At 37.0% G+C, this 27,788-nt stretch overlaps 1 protein-coding gene across 2 annotated transcripts in view; it reads right to left on the bottom strand.

The window, feature by feature from the left end:
• LOC145984210 (uncharacterized) overlaps positions 1-27,788 on the bottom strand; it is a 65,064-nt gene that overhangs the window by 19,092 nt on the left and 18,184 nt on the right. Inside the window, exons 1-4 of one of the 2 annotated variants that reach the window (XM_083117742.1) lie at positions 23,204-23,263; positions 14,660-14,886; positions 11,295-11,500; positions 146-5,818 (exon numbers count right to left, since the gene is read on the bottom strand). In XM_083117742.1, coding sequence (XP_082973868.1) covers positions 146-5,818; positions 11,295-11,500; positions 14,660-14,747 — 5,967 coding nt within the window. In that variant the 5' untranslated portion in view covers positions 14,748-14,886; positions 23,204-23,263. Of the gene's footprint in view, positions 1-145; positions 5,819-11,294; positions 11,501-14,659; positions 14,887-23,203; positions 23,264-27,788 lie in introns of those variants that run through there. The other variant, XM_083117741.1, reaches the window with a different exon arrangement.

The following is a 27,788-nucleotide window of genomic DNA, read 5'->3' as shown; positions in this document are numbered from 1 at the left end:
CATTTGCAATTATCTCTTAAATGGTTCATTTGTGACTGCATGTTTATGGAGACTTTTTTGCTTCTACAATCATGTACTTTTGACAGTTTCAGATTGTGCTATAACTTCTATATGCCTAAATTAACAGTTAATGAAATAAACTTACCTTAGACTGTGGAGTACTTTTTTCAGGGTTGTTCTTTAATTTGTCCACTATCCACTGTAATCCATTCTCAAAATTCACTCTTACAGAAGCTGATTGTTCCAGATTATACTTCAATCCACCAGTGATCCACACACACCAAAACCTGTGTTCTTTGATAGGATTGAAATTAAGTTTGTGGCACAATAAGTCAAACTTTGTCTTCCGCACCACATACGCTGCCTTTTCTTTAGGATTCAACACTTTCGGTTTCCTCACTCTCTTTGTCTTATCACTCTTCATTTGTCCTTTATTTGTTTCACTTTGGTTTTTCATAAGTTTATCAGGTTCATCTGCACACTGTTCAACCATTCTGTCACTCTGCTCAGAATCACTACACAAGGAATTTCCCAACCCATCCCTTACTTCACTCTTATTCTCTGTCAATTTGTCACGTTCACCTTGTTCATGTATTTTTCCACTTTGCTCCTGATCACTACAAGATGGACTATCAGGAACATCCCTAGTTTCACTACCGTCACTAAACATGTGAGGGTACCGTGCAACTTCACCATGAATCTTGGAGGTTTTACGCCTTTTTCTTGATCTTACCTCAGGACTGAAAGGCAGACTGAACACAAAATCAACGTGTTTCCTTTTTTTTCTTCTGCTACGATCTTCTGTAGGGCCACTGCTCTCAGAGTCTGCAACATATTCTAAAGATACTGATTTTGTAGGTGAAATGCTTTCTGATTCTGAAGATTCAGACTTGGATATAGGTGATATGTTTTCAGACTCTGAGGATCTAGATTTTCGAGTAGGTGATGCATTTTGTGATTCCGAAGGTGAAGATACTTGACCAGATGCTACATCTTCAACTTCATTTGGTTGTTCCTTTGATTCTTTGTCACCACTATTGTCCTCAGGTAATCTTACATCCTCTCCCATACTTGCCACTGCCCTTTGCTTCTTTTTGTAGTGTTGGTATTCTTCCAAGAGATCTTCCTCATCTGACTGATCATCACCCGATGGATCATCATCATCTTGAAATTCCCTATCTGGTAATTCTGTAGCCTTTTCCTTCCTAACCACAGCCCTCTGCTTCTCTTCATAAGTTTCTTCTTCCTCCACTAGTTCTCTGTCATCAGACAGATCACAATCATCATCTGAAACATCTTCATCCTCATCTTGTAACTCTTCATCCTCCTCTTGTAACTCTTCATTGTCCTCTTCCAACTCTTCGTCATCCTCTTGCAACTCTTCGTTGTCCTCATGCAACTCTTCGTCGTCCTCTTGCAACTCTTCGTCATCCTCTTGCAACTCATCCTCCTCCTCTTGTAACTCTTCATCTGTTAATCTCATGTTATTTTCCTTACTAACAACAGCCCTCGGTTTCTTTTCACAGTTTTGTTCCTCCTCCAATACATCATCTTCATCTGACTGATAATCATCATCAGATACATCATCCTCCTCCTCTTGTAACTCCCCATCTGACAATCTTATATTCTTTCCCTTACCAACCACTGCCCGTGGCTTCATTTCATATTTTGCACTTGTCTCCTCAATACATTCATCCTTATACTCCTCATTTTCCTCTGACAAATCAGAATAATTTGTTCCATTCCCCTTTCTATCATTACAGACTTTATTATAATCAGTATATCTTTCAATTCTTCTATAATTTGGGATTTCTCCTTCCTCAAGTTCACTGTCATCATCATATACCTCATAATGATGCATTTGACCTTGAGAATTATCATTTTCATATCCATCTTCATCTTCTTCCTCAGAGTAATCTTCGTCATTGTACTCCTCACTGTCTGAATACACACGACCCTGGGAGGAGTACATATGTAAATTAGTGAAGTGTTTCTTTGGTGGATGTTTTTGGTTGTTATAGTTATGAGTAGCATTATCATCATCGTCGTCATCATCATCAATGATAATGCAATCACTGCTGTCATCCAAGTTATCAGCTATTTCTTTATTGCAGTTTGGAGAAGAATTTTCCCTGCTATCGTCTGGTGCTTGATTACTTGAGCCTCCTTCACCATTCATGTGAACGGCATATGTATCAGACTCACTTTTATTTACTACCTCTTCATTACTTGTTCCATGCACATCTGCAGCACTGCTACTCTGGTCAGATAATTCTTCCTCTTCTGTATCTTCAGGTTCATTAGACTTATTGGCCTCTAAGTGATTGGAAGTACTGTTGTCTAATTTCACATTGCAAACACTGTGGGAGTTGGTCAAAGATTCACTCACAATTTCTATGTCTGATTCATTCAAATTTATTTCACTGCCTAATACCTGGTTGGAAACATTTCCATTTGATTCTCCATGAATCGAGCTGCATTGCATGTTCTCCACTTCTGTAGAAGCTTGAATCTCACCATCTCTAGGAATTACCTGATCTACTTCAGTCTCACCTGTATTTACATGGGGAGTATCTTCCTCTGCATAGCTTTGTTCATTGTAAACCACTTGTTGCAGAAGATGCTTGAGCACACTGAATGTATCTGTTACAATCTCTTCATCTGCTTCCTGAGGAACTCCTTGCTTGTTGCCTTCATCATTTGACTCCAAGGTATCTATAACCATACAGTCACTACTCTGGCCTTCAGCATCACCTGTATCTATATTCTCGTTTCCACTCTCAATTGGTTGCACAAAAGATTCCTGCTCTACTTCCAAATGGTGAAGGGTTTCCAATCCAGAAACAAGCTTCGGTTTTTTCAAATTTGTGTGAAGTTCATCAGCTTCATCAAGATTTGTAAGAGCTCTTTTATTTGCTTCATCAGAAAATTCACCATTTTGTACTTCACTAACATGAGGGCTGTCTTGTTCATCAAGACGTTTGCGTTTCCTCGGAAGTAACTGAAGGGTTCCAGCTTCTTCTTTACTCATTTGCTGATTGTCATCTTCAGAAGATTTCTCATCCTCTACTTCACTAAGATGAGGGGTATCTGGAAGCTGACTACACTCAGTTCCTTTAGATGGTGCTGAACCCTCATCTCCAATTTTAAGTACAGTGTCATTTGTATCCGTGTCTGTGCTTGGAATCCATTTGGTGCCAAATATGTTATCAATTTGTCGTTGAAATGACGCGTCACTCTCTGATTTTCCCTCAATATCTGTACTTTGTGAATTTTCAATACATTTTCCAGTGGAAAGATGAGGGGTATCTGGAAGCTGACTACACTCAGTTCCTTTAGATGGTGCAGAACCCTCATCTCCAGTTTTAAGTACAGTGTCATTTGTATCCGTGTCTGTGCTTGGAATCCATTTGGTGCCAAATATGTTATCAATTTGTCGTTGAAATGACGCGTCACTCTCTGATTTTCCCTCAATATCTGTACTTTGTGAATTTTCAATACATTTTCCAATGGAAAGATGAGGGGTATCTGGAAGCTGACTACACTCAGTTCCTTTAGATGGTGCTGAACCCTCATCTCCAGTTTTAAGTACAGTGTCATTTGTATCCGTGTCTGTGCTTGGAATCCATTTGGTGCCAAATATGTTATCAATTTGTCGTTGAAATGAAGCATCACTCTCTGATTTTCCCTCAATATCTGTACTTTGTGAATTTTCAATACATTTTCCAGTGGAAAGTTCTTCTATTTTATTGTCCAGGTCTGTTGAAAACCTATTTGAGGGCTCATTACTTTCTAGTTTTTGCATTCCTACTTCATCTATCACACTGTCTTTTAATTCCACATCACCTCTCTGCTCTGATATTTGATCACTTGAAATCTGAAACTCAGTACTGTCCACTATATCATCACCACATCTTTTTGAACTACCACTCTCATTATCGAATTCAGATGCATTTGGAGCAGCACACTCATTGCTCTGGTTTTCAACATGAAGTTCTTTAGTTTCACCTATAGGCACATTCTTATTTTCTTTTTCAGCTCCCATTTCAGAAGATTCCTCATCTTCTTCTTCACTCTGATGGAGGGTATCTGGAAGTTGATTACAATCAACTACTTTGGATGGGGATTGGCCTCCAGTTTCAGAATTATTTATTGAATTCAGCTTTATTTCATCTGATGTTTGAGACAGTTCACTGGTTATCATTTTTTTCTCTGAAGTTTCACTTTCTGAATTCACACCATGTTTCTCAGGAACCACTTCTGCTGTTTTATCATCACTATCAGTACTTGCAGAAAATATATTTTCACATTCATTGCTCTCTAGACGTGGCAGATTATTATCAAGTATTCTTTCTGCATCTTCCATGACATCAGTTTTGGATTCAGTTTGCTCCAATACATGATCACTTGAATTATGAAACTTGCTATAACTATCCTGTGTCACTCTATCATCTTTCTCTGGACTTCTGCTTTCATCATCAGAATCTGATGAATCTACAACAACACAGTCATTACTCTGGCTATCAGTATGACATGCTTCTTCTTCTTCCATTTTGTTATTCTCATTTCTATCACTACTCTGGTTATCAGTATGAAATGCTGCTTCTTCTTCCATGTTGATATTCTCATTTCTATCTCCAGCTTTGCAAGACTCCTCATCTTCTAGTTCACTAAGAGGAGGGGTATCTAGAAGCTGACTAGATGTTTCTTTTGATGGTGCTTGACTTTCGTTTTCAGAATTAGCAATTGTTTCTACATTTCTGGATGAATCGCTGCTTAGTCTTTCATCTCTCTCCACATCTGGTCTTTCTAGTTGGCCTTGCATGGTAAGAGATTCATTTTCTACATTGGCAACGTGTAAATTCCGATAAGTTACATTTTGTTTGGCTTTAACCACATCTGAATCCATATTATCACTATCACTTGAACAAAAATCTGGAACTTTATCTTCCAATTTTTGCAAAGGTCTGTTATGGCTTCTCTCAGTATCAGTACAAACATTTGAGTTTCCTTGCACAGACTCTCTTTCAGTGGAGATGCTATTACCCGAGTTCTGAAAGTTACAATCATCTGGTGTTAGTGTCACTTGATTCGCTTCCTTTGAACTTTTACTTACACCATCCGATCCTGATGTATCTACAACAGTGTGGTCACTGCACTGGTCTTCGGTCTTTCCGCTACCACTTGAAACACTTTCTGAGACATCAGTTTTAGATTTTATGTCTTGCTCAGAATTGTCACTACAATTTACACTGCATTTGTTATCGTTGTCACTTTCCTGCAGAGAATTCTCTACAGGAGAGATTCGATCAACTTCATTAATATGGGAAGGAATTTCATCACCTTCATCATCCTCTCTACTCCCCTGATGTCCCTCAATACACTCAGTTTGGACAATGTCATTATCTGTTAATTTATTACTTTTATCTTCTTCTTCCCTTGGATTTTCATTTTCAATAACATCCATTTCTTCTATGGATTGCACTGAATTATCTTCTTCTTCCCTCGGATTTTCATTTTCAATAACATCCATTTCTTCTATGGATTGCACTGAATCTACACTTTCTGAATCACTTGCGTCACTCAGCAAATATTCCAATTCACTATCCACACTATTATCATAATTTGCCAATGGATTGGAAATAGTTTTAAAATTATCAAGTTTAACTTCTCTATCACAGTACCTACAATTTAATTCTGGTTTGTCACTTGAGTAAACCCATCCACAGAGTCCCAATGTAAGGGCAGCAATTCCCTCTTCTGTTTGAGGAACTCCCATCTCTTTGCACAGTGCTTCGAAGAACTCATCTTCAACATCCTACAAAAAAATACATGCATGTTAAAAGTGTACGAAAAATACCACACATGACATATCTTTTAAATATGTATTTTAATATAGGAATGAAAACACTTCCCACTAGCTGAATCATGCCAAATTACACCCCTTCCAATCTGACCCTCTCCAAAATTTTATTAACTTCGGTGAGAAATGTTAGGTATAGGAGGGGTAGATAAACTAAAAATAATTCAGGTACCAACTTTGGGGGGGGGGGGCAGCTGCTAAAAAGATCATGAATCCAACTAAGATAATGGTTCACATTTGTAAGTGACCTTAAAACAACTAATTTATTTTATTTTTAAAAAAAAATTGGAACTGGATTTGAAATTTCCGGTTATGTGTGAGTTTGAGTTTATTTTTAAGTCACTTTATGCACAGAAAATTTAACCAGGCTGGACCTACAGTTTAAAGTGGGATACAAACCACTATGTACATCCAGAAAATTTAGGCACTGTGCCAACTGGGCACCCTGTATTTGTCTACCCTATGAGGAATATTGTATGTGCAAATTCTCAAAGCTTGGTGACAGATAAACCTCAAGCAACAAGGTTGCCAACTTAGGAGAAAATGGCATATTTCAGCAAGCAGTAAAAAAACAAAAATCATAAACTTTGTTCTGTTAGGCAGGAGAAGAAATGTAAAGATGTGCTGATTTCGAAAGTAAGGTGCTGAACTTTTCACAAAAATTGTCAATATATGATCATATCAAAATTTTTCCATGGTCACATAATGTGACCTTTGACCATGGATGTTACATAAAATTGATTAATTGATTTGTTAAAATTATGGGAACATCAGTAAAATGGCTATTTTCACTCACCCCTTAATGTGAGGAAAAGTCGACTTACAAAAAAGGTGGTGGTCTAAAAAAGGTAATAAACAGGGTAATTCAAAATAATTGAATTATCCTTGCTATTTAACACACCACCCTTGGCAGGCTGCTTCTGGCAGGAAAAAACAAACGACTAAATTGGCTTGTTAGTCCTGGGTTCCCATCCTGTTCCTGACCAGAGTGCTCAGAACAAAAGAATCAATTTACAGGCAAGAACTTATTGAATTTATGTTGCAGGGTGATAGCCGAAAACTTGCAGAAATGAGCTTTATACATTTATTTACAAACAAACAAGGTTCAGATTCTTCCATTAAGTGCTCTATTTTACATTATATCCACAGAGACAGAGACAATTTTTGCAAGCAACTCCACAGCTGCCATTTTTCCATGTTTGGTTTTACTTCATACAAAAACCTTTTTTACACCTTAATAGCTTTTCCTGCATACTGTACATTCATATAGAGCCTGATTTTCTTGTTAAGTGTTTAATTATATACACATAAACAAAGTCATTTTAATTTCCTTTCATGCAAGACACTGCAAACTACAGATAGGTAAAAATATCAGGAATTTGGATTCCAAAAAATCTAAAACCAGAATTCACAAATTTTACTATCCAGGTTTTGGAGGCAATCCAAGTTTCAGTGGGAAATGTTTAAAATAATTTTTCCACTTTAAAGTTAGAATTTATTAACGAAGTTCTTAATGTGCTACATTTTAATTTTTGTCTTTCTCATTCCACGATCAGGCAACCCAAGGCCTGTTCAGAATGCTAGGTTTTGGTTGAACCCCAAATTCAAACCCAGACAAAAACCAGACCTTTCCATTTAACATTGCATGTGATGCTTCTCTTTCAATTTAAATAAATCTTTTGCCAGTAGAAACACTAACAACATTCACACTCATTGTGTTAGTGCAATTCAAGTCGAGAGAGTTGGATGAAGATTTTGATGCCACGAGTTCACTGCGATATTGTCTGGTGTCTGGCAAATACAGGGAGCAATGCACACAAGTAAGAGACCTCATCACCAAGTCATGGTGTTAGTTTTCAGAAGTCAAGCAAATTTTATTGCTCTGACAAATTATATTTTACGTTGCATACATTGTTGTTTTACAATGAATGTATAGACTGACATGGAAAGACTATTTCCAGTAAGCATGCATGATGCATGTCGGTTTTGAACAGGTAAACACATGTTTAGCATGGATGATATTCACATCCCCGAAATCTGGATTCCCTCTGAAATCTGGGTTACCTCTAAAATCCAGATTTTTGCATCCCCACTGCAAACATATTGTTTTATTTTATACTCTTCAAAAATCACTGTGGAAGTAATCTGAGGCTGCTATGAAAGATCATACAGGGTAAGTCAAAATGATGGACCCGATTACAGAAATTTATTCTGTGAAATCTAATAAACATATGTTATTGTGAGACATGCGCTTCGAAAGATTAACTTTCAAAGTTTAGTTTCCATGCAGTGTTTCCACTTTCTACTGCTAGGAGTCAACAGCGAGCAGCGAGCAGGAAAATGGCGTTGACCGGAGAACAGAGATCTTTCGGTGTGCTTCATTATCATGTGAACAAGTCTGTGATTAGTGTGCAACGGCATTTCCGTACCAAATATCAGAGAGAACCACCTATGGGGAAGGCCATTCGTAAGTGGTATGAACATTTCAAAGATTCGGGCTGCATCTGTAAACGAAAATCGACTGGCCGTCTGTCGACTGAGGAAGAGACAGTTGAACGAGTGTGCACATATTTCATGCGAAGTCCACGGAAGTCCACCTACCGGGCAGCGAGAGAACTTCAACTTCCACAGAAAACTGTCTGGCAGGTTCTGCGAAAACGTTTACAAATGAAACCCTACTGCTTGCAACTAGTTCAAGCCTTAAAAGACACTGATTATGCTTTGCGCGCGTCCTTCTGTGCTGATTTCCTCGCATTAATGGAAACGGATGGGTTCTCTGAGAGGTTAATTTACAGTGATGAAGCAACTTTTCACCTTTCAGGGAAAGTGAATAGACACAACGTAAGGATTTGGGGAACTGCTAACCCCCATGAATTTGTGGAACATGAACGCGATTCTCCCAAAGTGAATGCCTTTTGTGCCATTTCCCATGAAAAAATTTATGGGCCCTTTTTCTTCCATGAACGTACTGTGACAGGACTTGTTTTCCTTGATATGCTGCAACTATGGCTCCTTCCACAGCTTGCAGAGGATAGCGCAGATTTCATTCTCCAATTGGATGGTGCCCCTGCGCATTACCATGGCAGCGTTCGGGACCATCTCAATGGGGCATTGGAACAACGTTGGATAGGCCGTGCATCTCCGGAGGATCGACCTCTCCTTCATTGGCCACCTCGTTCCCCCGACTTGACCCCATGTGATTTCTTCATGTAGCGTTTTGTCAAGGATCATGTTTACGTACCACCACTTTCAACAACATTGGATGACCTGCGTGCCCGCATCACAGCAGCCATTCCTGATATTGACCGCAACATGATACACAAGGTTTGGCAGGAGATAGACTATCGGCTTGATGTGTGCCGTATTACGCGAGGTGCTCACATAGAACACTTGTGATTTGTTTGAAAAAAACTTTGACAGTTTACCTATCTTAGCACATGTCTCACATTAACATTTGTTTATTATATTTCACAGAATAAATGTCTGAAATCGGGTCCATCATTTTGACTTACTGTACAATGATTCCAATGTGACTGTCCACAGAAAAAAGAAGGTTAAGTTGGGAGTGTGGACCAGAGTTTGTAAAGGAGGGATGGACATGTAGCCTTCCCTTTCCCCAAGTCAAACACCCCATCCCCTTAGCACTTTCCCTACAAAGAAAATATAGATAATTCAGTGAACTTTTTCATCCTGATTATGGATTATAAGCGTTATATTTAAAAGTATATTAAAAATGACTTGCTCCCCTCCCCACTGCCCCATCTGCCCATGCATTGATACTAGGGCTGAGCCGACACTGCTTTCGGTATCAGAAACAATTGGTCGGAATTCATCTACCGATACCAGCAGATCCTTTTCCGGCATATTGGTTTCTCATGGGATTCGCAAAAATGCGAGCAACATGTTCGCCGAGTTTGATTATCCTGGAAATTATGCAAAATTCAAATTTGCTTTTCATTGAGCACCAATTTTGCACAAAAAGCTGTATTTTTGTGATTGAAGCATAAAATTGGAGAAGAATATTTACACACCATTACTGATCAATATTTTGAACAAATTTTAATTATTGTAATTTTCAAGTATCGGTATCAGTAGGAATCTGAACGAATATCACCATCGGTATTGGTTCAGCCCTAATCGATACTGAAGGTTTGTCTTGCACATTTTTTAAAAACAAATTCATAGTCAACAATGGGAGTGTGATGAGTTTGAAGAGAATGGCACAATCCGTTGATATCAGAACATGGGAGAAACAGAAAATTCTCTAAGCTCCATGGGACAATGGCATTTTAAGATTTTATTTTGGCGTTATTATCTTTGTAGCACCTACCAGCATTTCATTGCTGTTTATATCATTCACGATTGCACTGCGTTGACATTCAAAGTATAAATACATTACGAAAAAAAAGACTTCCTCCAAGTTATAGATTGGGAATGGATTATTTTCTCATATTTCTCTTTTTCACAGTACAAGAACAGTCACTAGAACATGATTTACTGTGGCAAAAACTTAGGAAAACACTTGCTCATAAATTGTCATGTCACATCATTGATTGTGAAAATGGTAATAAAAGAAAATTTGATTACAAGTTCATGTCAGTTGCTTATAATGCCTGTTCAGATGCCTATTTCCATAACTTTTGGTGCCTGTTTGCCAGCCCATTTTAGAGATTTTTGGTGCTTATATTCTTTCGTATTTCTAAAAATTAAAAATACAAAATTATTTTTTACTTACATAAAATGAGTATATATTTTGTACACCGACAATGTTACGGGAACCACTGTTCCCTTCTTCAGGTCCTATATTTCAGCTATCCGAAAATTGCCATAGCCTCGTCAATTCATACACTCCTCAGGAAAAGGAATTGGTACATTATGGTAAAGGTAAAATATTTGGAAAACACTAAAACCTTTGCTTGACCCATGCTCACTGCTATTTATTACAAATAATCTATAAAACCTTCCACTTCAAAACCAGTGAGAGTTAAAACTTTTAAAAAAAGAAAAGATGCCCCCTATCACACTATTCCCATGCGGACTGCCTATGCTTTCCTTATCGTATGTGTGAGGTTGCGGGCGTGTCGACCCTCCCCTACTTTGCCCCTACATTTCTCCTCCTCATTACGTCATTTCAAGCTCAAAATATAGAAGTGAGTAAGTCGCACAATCCTGAAGTATGAATTTTGGTGCTTATAAATCCACCCCCTGGTTATATCAATGCTTTTTCAGTATCAGCTAAAATTTTGCATCCCTAATGGTAATACAAAGAACTGTAAAAACATTCTCATAACTAAGTATAAACTTATCAAGACAATATTTCATACATTTAAATATTACATATTTTCATGTGATTATGTAAACCACATTTCATAAATTTCATGAAGAATTATTATAACTAACACCATCGATAAAAAAAATAAAGAAAACTTACTAAGTCTTTATGTATGTCTGGTAAGATGACTGGCAAATCTGACTTGAGTGAATAATTCCTTAAAGTCCGTAACTGAACACCATGTCTGAGGCGAATTTCTGATTCTGGAATGTTGACAAACTCATCTGGGGAAGAAGCGAGAGCCCATTTACAAAGCCGATAGTGAGCGTCCATTAAGTCCAGTTTAGGAACAATTTCATGCTTGGCTGAAAAGGGAAAAAAAGCAGGTAAATGACTATACATGTCTGCATCACTATTTTCAAACAGGGTACAGTACACAAATCTTATGTTCTATATTAGAAATGTAAAATTTCATCAAGCTAACATAAGCCAATATATGGCAAGCATACCACCTCCACAAGGCAACAATTATCATGCATTTTTTTCCAAAACTACACATGATATTTCAGTTCTGCCTTTTTTGTATACATATAAATATGCTAGAATGACGAAATAATATATTTATTATTACTATTATTAACAATTGCAATTTGAAAATGTTGATTTTGGTCCCAATAACATTATAGGATAGAACTCATAAATTGGGTGATGATATATTTTAGTTTTACAGATAATAATGAGAACTAAAGAACTTGTTCACAGCTTGTAGCAATTGAGCATTGCATGTCCTCAAAAAGTGGTATTTTGTCATACTTCCCTGCAAATTTAGTCCATTTGGTGTACATAGGGGTAATGCTAGAAACAATTTTCTGGATTTTTTCTGTTAGGGCAGCAACACTGCTTTCTTATACATTGTTGTTATTTTTTCCTCAAGGAGTATTAGCCTATTTTCAGCACAACTTTGCATGGTTGCACTTCTACATACTACATTTTTTTTGGTTTACTTTGGTCTATTGGGGTGGCCATGGGGACATGCAGGATATGAATTTTTAGGTAAAATTTCAATTATCATCTTCTTGTTCCTTTAAGTTTCATTATTGAAAGGTACAATGCATAAATTTCAGATCTGCTGAAAGCCCTGTCATTAAAAAAAAATAACAACAATTTCTCTATAACATTTAGCTCCCTTGTTATGATTTTTTTTGTATGTCATGGTAAGTTTGAAAGGTGTGTGCCTGGAAAGTTCTCGTACATAGAGGCTAACACGTGGTAGTGGTTTCAGTCCACTAAAGGTTCAATTGCCTCATTTCTCTCAATGATTTATGTGAACAATATCAGTTAAGTTTCCACTACAACAACAGTGTTTTTGACTACCATTTTATAAAGTTTCAAGAGGTTAAATGTTGAGTAATTTGGCAAGTTTATAGCAGTGCCTCAGGAAAGAAATTAAATATTACAATTTATTATAGTTTTAATATTGAGTGTAGCTTGCCTCTGAAACTGAGAATTTTGAGAAAAATAAAACTAAAAGTTTGAATATAACACTGATTTTTGCAAAAATTAAATGCGAAAAATTCAGATCCCTAGCCATAACTATGGGGAACATTGAGCTGAATCGCATACAGTACAATACAATGGTCCATTGTTTACTGGAACAGATAAATTGCAATGCTGATTCAAAAAAATGAATAATGAATCAAGTGATTTCAACTCATCAAATTTCATATGTACAGCTCAAATGGTTTCAGAGATACACCAGTATTAAAAATCTATTGATTGTCAACTTTCAATTGTTTGCCGCAATAGACAAATAATTAATATCATGTTAAACTTACATTTGCTATGTTGTAGAAAATTTTACATCTTCATATATGTTGGTTTCTACGATTTTGAGAGGTCAATTCTGATTTTTGTTTTAGCCAGACAGGGCGAATGAGATAACTTACAATGCATGAAACTACTATTTGGCACACAAAAAAAATTGTCTTTGTAGCTAGTTTCTGATACTGATAGTTGACAACAGACAGATGGACAAGGTAGATAAAGGCAGAGGTACGCAAAAATATAAATTATTCAGGAGGCAGCTTTTCTTTTCAAATACAGGCTAAGAAAACCATGAATTCAACAAAGACAAAGCTGTGTGTTTTGAAATGTAACCTTAAATCACTTAATTTATTAACACTTAACTGGGCAACCAGTGTCTATCAGACACTATAGCTTATATTTTTTTGTCACATACTCCAAAATATTTTCCACCTCACTTATGTTAACGGGCAAGCATTTTCTGTCTGACACAGTGTGCAATTAACATGTAAAGATGCCTTCCTGACTTATTCTTTGGTGTTTTCTTTTTATCAAATTTGCTTTATTGTTTCAGAGCAGACACCAAGCTCCCCTGCTTCTAATACTACTGGTTCATATAATAGAAGATGTCACTTGTGCCCTGATGGGAAAAGTCATACACAGAAACAGTGTTGCAGCAAATGCAAATGATAAGATACGTCCAGATACGTCACTAAAATAGCTTGCCCAGACAAGGGTTAATTCATACAAAATTGAATGAAAAGTAATTAATTATTGTGCCAGAGTGGCCTTCCTAAAGATCTTTATGTACATGGCTCCACCTTTAACAGTGTGAACAACTATTCTAATATATAGCAGTCTCGACCACATCACTGCAGATTTCAAATTTCAGTTAGCAACAGTGGAAACAAATTATGATGACATGTTTATTAATCTGATACAGAATAACACACTCAACAACTAAAACATAAACTGTACTCATTAGTTTTATAAAAGGTAATTGAATTACTTATAAATAAAATACTAGCATATTCAGACATAAAAGTTAAAGCAAATCCACCAGCACAATATTCAACATTACATCCTGAAATCATTCCAGATTCCCCCTCTGCAAAATCAAATAGGGACCAATTGGTTTCAGCTAAACGAGATCCTAATCAAGCCATAAAAATGAGTAAGTTAACTTGAAAAACAAAATCAAAATATGAAACTTAAAATACTAAAAAAGTATATTTTTTTACAACTGAGCTTGAAGATTCAGGCACCATGAGTGCCTTATATACGATTGATTGATTTGCTCTATTTTACCTCGCCTTTTGTGCCACTTTTGGCTAATTTGTGAAGATGAGGATGAGTGAAGACATGATGAAATTGATGAATGAACACCCACAAACATCCATTGCCAGGCCAGGATTTGAACCCAGGACCCCTGGCTTCGTAGCATTATGTGCTAACAACTCCACCACGGGGGCCGGCGATGCCTTGTATTTGTCAACTCCTGCATAAGGGTATTTTTTCTTCAGTTTTTGGTGATTACTGCTCTAAAAGATTCAAGGAAGCATTTAGAAGAGTGAGTCTCTTTACAATTTTTCTGTAGCTAATTCACTAAATTCAAGGTGGAAATGGCAACCTATCCCAGAACCAAATATACTTTGAACAACTATTTCCTTACTATTATAATTTTTTAAAAAAAAAATCTCCATGACTATTTGGAAACTTACAGTACTTGGAAATGTCAAATGAGGTCTTGCATGAATCACAAGTTAGAATATTCTCCTCTTGCAGCCTCCATCCATGCTGTGCCAACATTACTGCTTTCACAGGACTTGCACCCCATTGCAATGGGTCAAACGATTCAACCCTCTTCACAAAGGCTCGGAAACTTAATGGCTGAGATGCATCTTGATCCTGCCTATCATCATCTTTTTCAGTGATCCCATCCACAAACCTAAGTGAATATTAGTCAGACAATTAGACACAAAGACATGTTTGACATGCAAAATACATTAAAAAAATATTTACAGATCTGAAGGTGCTGCCTCAGAAAATATATATAATGTCAAATTTCACAATCTTTTAATCCTATTTACTGATGTAAATAGATATTATAGCCACATCCAGTTCGCTACTCTCTTTGACACTCGGCGTAGTGCAGGTATATCCCAGTGTAAGGCTGTGCAAGAATAGGACATTCAACCAAGTAGATGATAAGTGGTGTTCTTCAAGTTTAGAAGATTCAAGAAATGCCTGTCTGCTGCTTCAATGATTATTAGTTAGCATGCACCATATGCTGCACTGCTCCAGAACATAGTGCGGTGTAGACACCAAATACACTACTCGACACCAAATGAACAAAGTAGATGAGTTGGATTTGTAGCATGCAGAGACTCAAAAAGTGCAGTGAACTAGACAGGGCTTATGATTACCATCTACTTGCCATTAACGAAAAAAACAGCTAGGTGAAGTTTTGTGGGTTAGGGTTTTGGTGCTCGAGACCAGATATTATGTGACCAGGTGTTTAAAGCATTTAGAGGCATTACATTAATGCTAAGAGCTAAACCTGTCACACCTAACAAAAAAAAAGTTTTAGGTACATTTTATGCAAGTAAAGAGCCCCAAACCTGATTTGCCTAAGATAACAATGAAAGAATTTAGTGGTGAAATATACCTTCGTACAGCATGCACATGAAAGTATATGGCAGCAACACTGTATCCAAGACAACAGTAAACAAATGGGTGCTCACAAACATAGAATCGTAGAAGCGTATATGGGAGTGAAAAATAATTCTCCAGGAAGCACGCAGTAAGTAATCACTAAAACACTGAAGTATGTGTTAAAATACATAATTAGAAATTGAAAAATGCCTGTGCATCATCATAGATTCCAAATTAAAAAATTGGAACCTATTTTTATTATCGTTATTATTATTGTATATTAATCAGTGAGTGATTAAAAAATCTACCTTGTTATCATGGGTACTTCTGATGATATGATGAAATTGACGAAGGGACACCCATAAATAAACCACCCATTGCCAGGCTGAGATTTCAACCTGGGTAGGACCCATAGCGTCATACTGCACTGAGCTAACCACTCTGCCATGGATGTCGCTACTTCCCCATTGGTGTACTGGTAACTTTGTCACCATGTAATCAAGGTGTGTTCGCTTCAATACTCAGTGGTCAAATATATTTTAAATTGACAGATTTTGATGTTTTACACAATGTAAAAGTGGTTCCAATGTTAAGAAAACACAAATAATGGAGATATTTGAACCCAAAGTATCACCTGCATAAGGAAAACAAACTTCTACTCTTTCACTTTCACTCCTATTCTCCATAAAAATTCCAAAACAGCAGCCAAAGTAACACTCCTGGCATAACAAAGTCAAATCACTATCGTCACCAAAGCTAACCCTCCAAACCTAAGAAAACAACTATTTCCAATATGAACAAAAATATATAATTTTTGAAAGTACTTAATGGAGATGGGACAAAGGGAAACTCCGTAAGATCACAAAAATATAATTTTAAAAATACACGAGAGAGTTTTAGTTTCAAAAAATGTTACCGTGAGAGCGGAGCAATCCAATGTACATTTGGATTCACCTAAAAAGAAATTCCACCAACTCACTCTCTCCTTGCTGACATATTTTCAATCTCATCCTGGCATTCCTATATCATCATCTGCTGCACTTGAAGCATCTTATTCCTGGTCACTAAACCATCCTCTTGCAAACTACCGGAAATAAATCTCCTGCTCCCAGCCAAAAAATACTAATCAGAACACTGAATTACATTCACAATCACTTGGCACCTTCCAAACAAAAACCAAGTACCATGTGACATTTGCTGATCTCACTTATTGCACCGAACTCAAATACTCCCTCTGTCCCATGATTATTGTCCGGTAAACTTTTGTTTGTTGTCCCATAATACTTGTCCGATATTCAAACTGTGACATTGGTGTATACAGAAGAAGAAAATGAAACACGGGAATGAGTCATACAACGTTATTACTCAAGGATCAGTACAAATTGGCCGATCAAGTATCCAAAATAACATAAATAAAAAGTTACCATTTTGGCATACCGGACTATAATTATGGGACAGAGGGAGTACTTCTAGTACCGTATTTCATCTTTTGACGTCAGGCTAAATGCTTTCATTGTTTGGCTAAATGTAGTGTATTTATGCTAAGACACTTTAACCTAACAACCATGAAAGCATTCCACACTTACATGAGATGATGAAATACGGCACTTGATAACAAGGTGTTTGTGTTTCGTGTGATGGGTCATACCCATGGCATGCACTGCAACAGTCTGCAGTAAACCTCACATCCCCTGACGTCACACAATGATTGCCAACATGCTTACAATACCACTTGAAGATAAAAACATAAAAATAACAACATGCCAAATTCCGTTCACATCCATCTGCCATTCTTCCATTAAGTTATGACTTTCAAAACCAATACCCTTATATAAAGACACTACAAAATAATGCATAATGCACATAATATCAAACAACAGGGAAATGGCGACGATGAAAATGACGTAATAAATAGTACCAAACAACTCTCATTCTTCCACTATAATACAACCCTGTGAGCTAAAAATAACAGAAATCGTTCACATGGAACATAATCTTCACATATCATGCAAAAATGTTTACTTTCTCATGAGTAGAGACCGGATGTTAGGCAAAATGCCTATTCTTTCCTGTTAGAGATATGATGAAAACGAATGTTGCGAAGGCCAGGGGGGAGGGATTAGCTTCATTTAAAGGCAATTTAATTTTGCCTATTTCGTACGATATTGCCTATATTATTTCATAAATGCCAGATATTGCCTATTTTAGGCATTTTCTTTAAAATTGGGACATGACTGAACTCTGTGCATACAATTACCTGTTCCCCGGATTAGTTTCCAATGCTTCCAAGGAATTTAAAAAATAACAATTAGCGAGTTATTGCAGCTAACAAGGACGTGGACAAATTAAGGGCAATTCAACAAGTTCTGAAAGGTGAAAATGTACAAACTGAGTTAGATCCACATGTTCTCGCGTACTTTAAGTATGCTCCAGTAGCATCTGTGGAGGTTGAAAGATCTTTTTCAATTCTAAAAAAAATGTGTTGTCCGATCGCAGACATAACTTGTCGGTTGATCACCTTAAGAAATACCTTGTTGTGATGTGTAACCGCAATTAGTGCTTCTTATTCAGAGACTGCCAAACCATACAGTACAAACTTGAAATGCATTTAAACAGTTTCTTAGTTTGAACTGCTGTGTATATATACACTATAGTGTATTTTTTTTAACTGAAATAACCCTGTGTGCAGTGATAAAGTGTGTATTTAAATAATTTGCGTACTGGTTGGAAGTAGCCAACAATTTCTTTTGTCAGACTATTGTGTGTAGCCATTATACAATGGAAAATTTTGGGCTGACGTGACTCCTGTTTGCAGTGATTTATTAAGTACAATATTGGACTGCTGTCTCTAATGATGAGCTCCTGGTTTTTTTAAGCAACTATAAAGAATGTACAGGTATGTTTCTATATTATTGAAACACCTATTTCTTTTTGTATGTCTATCTTCATTATTTTGAGTTAAATTTCATAGCCTTTTTTATTGCCTATTTGTATTTTAATGCCTATTTTGCTGCCTATTTTGAAAATTATAAGTGCTTATTTGCCTGCCTATTTTATATGTTTTTAGTGCCTAAACATCCAGTCTCTACTCATGAGGCTTCAGAGGGTTAAGGTACCAAAATTTTTAGATGATGGGGTGTCTGCTCAAGCTTTGGAACTGGCTGTGGGATGCTCCTATGTTTCAAAATAGAAACAATGGGACAAGTGGGGGATGCCTTGCATAAATATTCATAGCTGGGACATACCCACCACATCACTCTCCACTTAAGAACACATGGTGGTTCATATCCCACTTCACCCTGCACAGCCAGTCCTGATTAGTCTACCTTTGTACAAAGCAGACTACAAACAAGCACATCTATAAAACACTTTGTTGCACAAGAAAGGAAAAGGTGCATTGTTAATGCTGCTAAGTTCTGGAGAATCAGTGGCGTATGCTGAGTCGAAGACCTGGACTATCTCACTATGACACCTGGTCCGAAGTGAGAAGACCAGGCTCATTCTTGACGTCTTCAAGGAAACCACGTTGCCATCCCAATGGTAGTGAAGTTGCAAACTTATAGAAATTCAGGTTGCCAACTTATAAAAATTCAGGTTGCCAACTTATAAAAATTCAGGTTGCCAACTTATAAAAATTCAGGTTGCCAACTTATAAAAATTGAGGTTGCCAACTTATAAAAATTCAGGTTGCCAACTTATAGAAATTCAGGTTGCCAACTCCTAAGAATTCAGGTTGTCAAATTCAGAATCATCATCTACTTATTTTTTTAATCAGGTTAATTCACAGTACCTAATCGATTTTTCTTCAGTATTTTACTTTCTAGGCTTCAGGGTTCGCAGATAGCCTAGCTAGCCTGGAATATACGCTCCTGTGGAGAATATCCCCTGAACGCTTTCCAATAGATGTTCATTTTAACTAGGGTCAGTGACGGTATGTTTGTCAGATGATGACAACCTGACATCTGGTTTAGAATTATAAAACAATTTGTTGTGACTGAAAAGCAAATAGTTCTGAAAAATCTTTGGTAATGATTCCAATTGTTTTAAGATTTTTTTCAAATTGTCGTAGCAGAAATACTAATTATCGTAGAATTGTGCCACATAAAATTTGAACCTACCTTAAAGTACTGCGCAGTGCTTGGATTTTGGGGAAACAAAAGGTTAATTATGTTGGAAAAAATTAAAAATAACCTTGCACAAGCATGTGCACTTCCCATGGACATGGGATTCTGTTAATAGAAGTGATAGTAAGTATCGTAGACTGGTGGGAATGAATGTAGAAGTAACTTAGAACCTTCCTGAAACTAATCAGCACTGTTATCATGTCGTAAAAGTCCAATTTATGGGCAAAAATAAGATGTTAGAGGAACCTTGCGAAAAACTCCCCGTTTCGACCACATGAAGTATTCCACAGACTACTACCACTATTCCCCTCTTCCTGAATGTCCGCAGAAGGCTGAAAGGGGTTTTGTGTTTGAGATCACTGGTAGCACGATCAGTAGTAGAAAGCATTTAGGGATCTTATGGTAACACTGTTAAGCCTTGTTTCCATGTTAATAAAACATTAAAATGCTGACCAAGGCAAAAATGTTTGTATAAAAAATATACACTAAAAACATAACGTTTCCACCATCTAACAGGGTCTTTCTTCTTCAGACGAAGATTCACAATAAAGTGGAAAACAGTAAGTTACATATTTAGTGTAAATTTTTTATACAATAAATATTTTAATGTTTTATTAGGGATCTTATTTTAATGCTAAGAGAACCAAACCTGACCCACCTAACCTAACCAAAAAATAACTAGGATTACTATTAAAATGCAAAGAGAACTACACCTGACCTGGCTAACCTAACTATAAGAGCATGTAGGGGTAGAAAGCATCAAGGGATATTATTTTAATGCTAAGAGAACGAACCTGACTTGCCTAACCTAACTACGAAAGCATTTATTGAACGAACTCTTCAAACATTTTGGCGGCAAGAAGAAAGTACACATCTGAACACCGCATGGTAAACAAACAGATTCTGTGACCCGATACTGGAAACACCTTCGTACCTCACATGTGACCTAGGTAGAAGGGACAGTTTTGTAACTAAGATGATGATAAACAAATGGCTGTTGGTAAGTAACGAATTATGTAGAAGTATATGGAAATGAAACACCAGTGGAAACATGCAGTAAGTAATCGATAAAACTCCGAAGTATGTGTTAACAAATGGAAATCAAAATCGAACTTCGTAAAAATTGTATACGTAGCATGATGAAATCGCAATAAAACAAAAGGAACTTGGGCCAATCTTTGTTAGATATCACTATCATCACAGACAAGATGAAGGCAACAGAATATGTTGTTTAACTTCCACCCCACTTGATTGTAGCATGTGTGATGAGCACTTTGCAATGGAGCTTGGTGTTTATGATGCAAGGACAAATAAAATGAATTAGAAATGTATCTTAATGACTGAAGCAAAATATTATGTTCCTTCTGTTATTTGTGCACTTATAAGATAAGCACATCTTCGGCATCTTGTGGTCCCTTCGTAAACATTCAACGTTTGACCTCCTAGAATGTTTTGGTAATTGTTCCTAAGGTTTAATAATTTTTTACAAGTTTTATGGAAAAATTAGGAAGTGCTTTACAATACTGGAAACAATTGTGGGAGTAAGTTAGAAGCTTGGAGAAACTAATTTAAAAGCTTTACTAAGTATTAGGTACCACAGAAATTATTATTTGAAATGTAGCTTGCATTAGTAGGCATTCTTGGCTTCTGGTCAACTCTGACATGAGTTTTTCATGAGAGGCTTGAAGGAGGTTTCATGCTTGACAGAAGATATTATGTGGTTATTCTAATGCTAAAAGTCAGGTAGCCAGTGTAGGACCATGATAAAATTCAAGCACAATTCCTGGTTTTCAAGGCGAACTTTCCAAAAATTCAAGGCTACAAGCAGATGTTTTCTCTATTTAAACCTTATGTATTACCACCTCTCAACACCCACACACACACATATAGCATTAACACTATAAAGGATCTGTGTGATTCAAACATATTCAAAAATTCAAATTTAATTCGATTAACGGTATATACCTATATACATATTAAAAACACAAGTCACAATGTTATAGGATACACTAATCTTCAAAAAATTGTTATTTTGTATAAGAATTTAAAAACTCAAATTTACCTAATCCACTTCCAGATATCTTGCAATAATATCCGTCAATCAGATAAATTGTTCAGCCCAAGTTCTGATTGTCTAATTCCATTTTCACCATGGTAGACAGGCATTTTTTAATGGTTTCACTCTATTTATGTTTGATAACACATACATCAGAGGTTTAGTGATTACTTACTACATTCATGGTGGTTGCAGTAAACGCGGTTTAAAATTACTTACGTGAAATTTAAAAGATTTCGCGGAATTACGAAATCTTTTAAATTTCACGTAAGTAATACTTACTACATGTTTGCCTGAGAATGTTTTTTTACTTCTGTATACTCCTATGATTCTCATACAACCAGCCATTCGTATACTGTTGTCTTGGATACAGACTGCTGCTGCCATAGAGGTCACATATGTAGTACGAAGGTATTTAACTTAGGAAAGTCAGGTTTAGAGCTCTTAGTATTCAAATAACATCTCTAAGGGCTAATTGTTCAATTTTTCTGTTAGCTATCTGCCAGTTGGAGATAATCGCCAGTCTTAACAAGCACCAGGTTTTTCAATGTGAAAGTAAGCGGCAGTTAACTAATCCCAAGATTGCAAATCAAAATGGCAACCAAGCAACGCTTAAGCATGGAAATAGAGGGAATCGGTCTGCATGCCATCTCTTAGTACAGTTTCAAACTGCATCGACTAGAACACAGTCTGACGTGTAAATGTAGAACGACAAGTGCATATGCACAGGCCACTCTCAGCAGCACATTTATGCATTGAGTACGATTGGAACAATGGCTGCATATCCATTCTGCATGATTACAAAATATATTTAACAGAAGCAAGCACTGCAGATTTGCCTCTTCTAATAATCATCAATCCCACATGTGTCAAATGCTGTTGTGGAACATAAGCATATGTACTTTATTACAGAAGAGTGAAGAACTCGAAAGTCAAAACATTACTAATTCCTGTCTGTTGATGTAAACACTAATAATATGTACCATGCAAGCTTTGTACCACCTCCAAGCAGGTTTGTTGAAAGAAAAAAAAACATTTTTGTGAGCATGTTTTGAAGCCTAAGATCAAAAAATGAAGATACAAAGAGTAAAAATAATCTTAAAATAACTGTAATATTTCTCTGAGGTAAGAACATTCAACAATAAAGCCTGAAGTGAAGAGAACACATGTAATACATAACTGACAAGAAGAAAAACCGGGATCAAAACTCGAACTTGTGTTATAAAATGTAACATGCTCCACAAGCTAGTGCCTCTGACAAATGCACTAAATCACAGCTCGGAGATCACAGTGTCTGGTAGTCGGATATCCTTAGTCACAAATTGTTATCATCAAAAAAATTCTAGCAACCATGCTGCTTAACTTCCCTGTTTGCATGGACATTGGTATGCTCTGTCGAACAAAACAAGTCTTCCTCTATACCACTTTACCTTTATGAATCATATCACAATCATTTCCACTATTCTGCAATACTTTCTCTTCTATGAATGATAACTGCATTGTAGATGGGAAGCTTGGATGCTTGCATAAGTAGGGTGACCAGACACATACATTAAATAAAGAGGACCCTGCAAAAAATGGCAATACATTTGCCATTACTCATAATGTAATCAATATAACAAAAACTGTTTGCCATTACTCATAATGTAATCAATATAACAAAAAAAGTTAGTAACACTTTGCTCACCGATTCTACATAGTACATCTCCTGTGTGTTATTAATCTTCAATTCTCAGATAACTTTTTTCAATAGTTTAGTCTTACCTTTAAGCAAATAAAGCATTCCACTAATCTATTCTTGAACACTTGACAATAATCATAACTAACAATATCTATAATTTGAAGCACAGAATTTTGCTACTCTGCCAATTTTTTGATATTAGAAGGAAATATCCCCACAATTGAATGCAAATGTAACAAGTAAGCTTTGCTTATTTCAATTTTTAAAAAAATATGAATTAAGATTTTAGGTAGTTTAGATTGGGACAAGAAATAAGATAGCAGCCCCATCTAGTTGGCTGCACTTTTTGATACACTGTGCAGTGCAGGTGTATCCAGTGTCAGAATGGTGCAAGGAAATTACATTCAACCAACTAGATGGAAAGCGGTGTTCAAGTTCAGAAGATTCAACAAATGCCTGTCTGCTGCTTTAAACAGTCATTTGATTAGTTAGCACGCACCACGTGACCGTACACCAAACATACACCGGTAGTGCAGACACCAAATACACTACTTGACTCCAAATCAACGAACTAGACGACTTGGTGTTGCGCCGTGCAACCAACTAGACGCTTCGATGCAAAGAGAGTCAAATCGAGTCAAAAAGTGCAGCCAACTAGACGGGGCTTTTAATGCCGCGAACATGTCTAGTGTTCTTTCAACACCAAGGAAAAGTGACAGCCACAGACCAGCCAGTGTGTGTCTCACACTTTACCTCATAGCTGGATATTTTCTTTAAAGATAATTTTTGAATTTACACTTTCGCCCAGTTATTTCATGGAAGTAAATACAGTACTTAATAATCAAAATCCTCATTACACCAGTAGTGGCTCGTGCCTAAAATAACAGGTTAAGAAGTACATTTGTAGGCAATGAAAAAACTTTGAATTGTAACTTATACTTTAAATGTTCCACCAAATCATTGTGATTATGCAGAGAATGCATTATATTCATGGCGCGTCCGGAAGAGGGGCAAGGGGGGGCCATGGCCCCCCTGAAAGATGAAAGTCAACCAAAAATTATGTATTTCACACATATAATTTCATTTCAGCCACAATAATATGTGTTAATTATTGCATGATCACCATAAATTCAAATTTAAGCAATGTTTTTTTTTTAGGGAACAGCACTATTTTTTGAGAAAATGCGAGTTGTTTGCCCCCCTGGAAAATAATACCTTCCTTGTCCCTCCCTGGAAAAATTCCTGTGGACGTCCATGGTTATATTGACAAAATCGTTATACCCTTCTTTATTCCACACATTGTATTTGTTCCTAAACAGTAAACAAGGCCAGCCGAACAATGACTGCAAATATCGAGTACTACACAACCAAGGAATTTCGACAAACCAGGAACTTTTAAATTTAATGTTGTACGATTTCCCTGCCTTTTTGTTCTTTCGCTTAACTGATATTTGAAGAATGTCAGTGGGCCGCCCACAATTTAAAACGTCTTTTTTGTCTTCATCCGTCCATCTGGAAAATGGTGTCTGTAACAAATTACACACTACGTCATTTTCTGGGTTCATTGTACAAACCACAGCTCAACACATGAACACAACACACGATAGGAATCGCGAAACACACACGTGGAACAAGATCTCGTGAGAACGCAACGATTTTGCCACAACCACTGGATGCAATGTTTTCTGTCGACGAGAGAACTGCTGCTCCTACAAGGCGGCACCCATCCAAGGCCAACGCTAGGTGATGTCACCATTGCCATGACAACTGGCTAAAGTCTTCCGCAACCTGGCGATGTCTGCCCTTGGTTTCTTTATGCTACGACGAACTCTTACGTGCATAGCGCCGAGCGGCGTATTATTTGAGTATTATCGTGTGCGTTCTGCTGGAAAATAGTTTAATTTAACAACCAAATGAAAAATGCCAATATTAATTTGAAAATTAATTTAAAACATCTGCACTTGTTGCACTTGGCCAGCTTCCACTGCATTACACATTTTTGTATTGTGTATGCATGACTCGAAAAGGAACTGGCAGGCCTCCATGTTGGAGCAGTTAGAACAGACTGCTTCAATGCAATAGAATCAGCAGCTAAAGAAAGTATAGGATACCATAAACCGAGAAAAAGTAAGCCATGGTTTGATAATGAATGTCATAATCTAATAGAAATAAGAAATCAGGCTAGACTTAGGTGGTTAAATAACTCTGATGATACAAATCTAAACAATTATAATAGAATAAAGCGAGAAGTTAACCGCACGTTTAGAAGTAAAAAAAGAGATGACTTGAAAAGCAAAATTAACGAAATTGAAACAAACAGCAAAAATAAAAATATCAGAGATTTATATAAAGGTGTAAATGAGTTTAGAAAGGGGTGGCAACCTAAAGTAAACTTGATAAAAGATAAAGACGGTGATTTTCTAGCTGACCCAAGCGATATTCTAAATAGATGGAAGAACTACTTTAATGAACTTTTAAATGTCCATGTAGGAGATAAATCAGAAGTAAATGAAGTCCACACAGCAGAACCTTTAGTTCCAGAACCTAACTTGACTGAAGTTAAAGATGCTATTAAAAGGCTAAAAATAACAAAGCACCTGGCATTGATTTAATACCAGCTGAGTTAATTAAATATGGTGGAAATTCATTAATATGTCAAATTCATAAATTAATTTGTTTAATATGGAATAAAGAAGAAATCCCTCAACAGTGGAAAGAATCCATAATTGTTCCTGTGTTTAAAAAAGGTGATAAAATGAACTGCAATAATTACCGTGGAATTTCTCTACTCTCAACAACATATAAAATATTATCTAACATTCTTTTAACAAGACTAACCCCATATGCTAATGAAATTATAGGTGATTATCAATGTGGATTTAAATGTAACAGATCAACTACAGATCAAATTTTTCACATCAGACAGACACTTGAAAAAAAGTGGGAATATAATCAAAATGTCCATTGATTTCAAAAAAGCATATGATTCGGTCAAAAGAGATAAATTATATAATACATAGGCAATTCAATAATTATTGTCCCCGGCATACTTAAAGTATATGAATTGCAATGAATGATGGGGATATTGTAGCCTAATGTCTTAGATGCCTATATGCAAAATTTCAGAACCGTAGGTGCTATAGTAAATTTGTTTTTCTCGTTTTATGTGTGAGAGGTGGCACTTAGTTTGAAAAATGGAGAAAACCGAACAACGAGCTGTCATCAAGTACCTCCAGAAAAAGGGGCTAAGCCCAAAGGAGATTCATGAGGACATGGTCAGTGTGTTGGGTGATGGGGCTCCTACCTACCAGGTGGTAAAAAACTGGTGCCGCGATTTCCGTTGCCGCAGGGAAAGCTGTCAAAAGGCCCCTGGTGCTGGTCCTCCAACAACAGCATCCACCCCAGAAAACATTGATGCTGTGCATGACATGATTATGGCTGACAGAAGAATCATGGTGCAACAGTTAGCAGACATCATGCACATCTCTGTAGGCTCAGTGGAAACCATTGTGCATGAACACTTGGGATTCAGAAAGGTGTCAGCGCGATGGGTCCCCAAAATGTTATCCCGTGAACAACAGAAAGACAGAGTTCAATGTTCAAGGGCTGGTTTGGAGCTGATGGGGGCAGACCTGAAGCAGTTCTGTGATAGATTTGTGACAGTGGATGAGACATGGCTCCACCACTATGATCCCGAGTCCAAACGACAGAGTATGGAGTGGCGGCACAGCAATTCACCTCCCCCCCGCAAATTCAGGGTGCAAGCATCAGCACGCAAGGTTATGGCCACAATTTTTTGGGATGCGAAGGGTGTGCTCCTTATTGACTACCTGGTGGGACACACTGTTACTGGGGACTATTATGCAGCCCTAATCCCTAAATTACGCGAAGCAATCAAGGAGAAACGGCGTGGGATGTTGCGGCGAAAAGTGCTGATTCACCACGATAATGCTCCAGCACACAGAAGCCATGTTACTGGTGCCGCAATCCATGCTGCTGGTTTCCATGTGTTGGAACACCCTCCCTACTCACCCGACCTCGCCCCTAGTGACTTTCATTTGTTCCCGAAGTTGAAGGAGCACCTCAAGGGGACGCATTTTCCCTCAAATGCTGCTGTTATGGACGCTGCGGAAGAATGGCTCACGGCTCAGCCACAGACATTCTTTGAAACTGGCATAGTGGCTTTACAGCATAGGTGGAAGAAGTGCATTACTGTGAAGGGGGACTTTGTGGAAAAATAATACTGCTTATATGTCAGGGACAATAATTATTGAACCACCCTCGTATATTAGTAGAGTTTGGAATACCTAAGAAGCTTGTTAGTATGATAAAAA

The sequence above is a fragment of the Lepisma saccharinum genome, chromosome 2 (genome assembly GCF_977018435.1).
Source record: "Lepisma saccharinum chromosome 2, izLepSacc3.1, whole genome shotgun sequence".
In the NCBI taxonomy this organism is placed as follows: Eukaryota; Metazoa; Arthropoda; class Insecta; order Zygentoma; family Lepismatidae; genus Lepisma; species Lepisma saccharinum.
The sequence above is the reverse complement of the archived record's forward strand: the minus strand, read 5'-3'. Positions and strand labels throughout refer to the sequence as shown.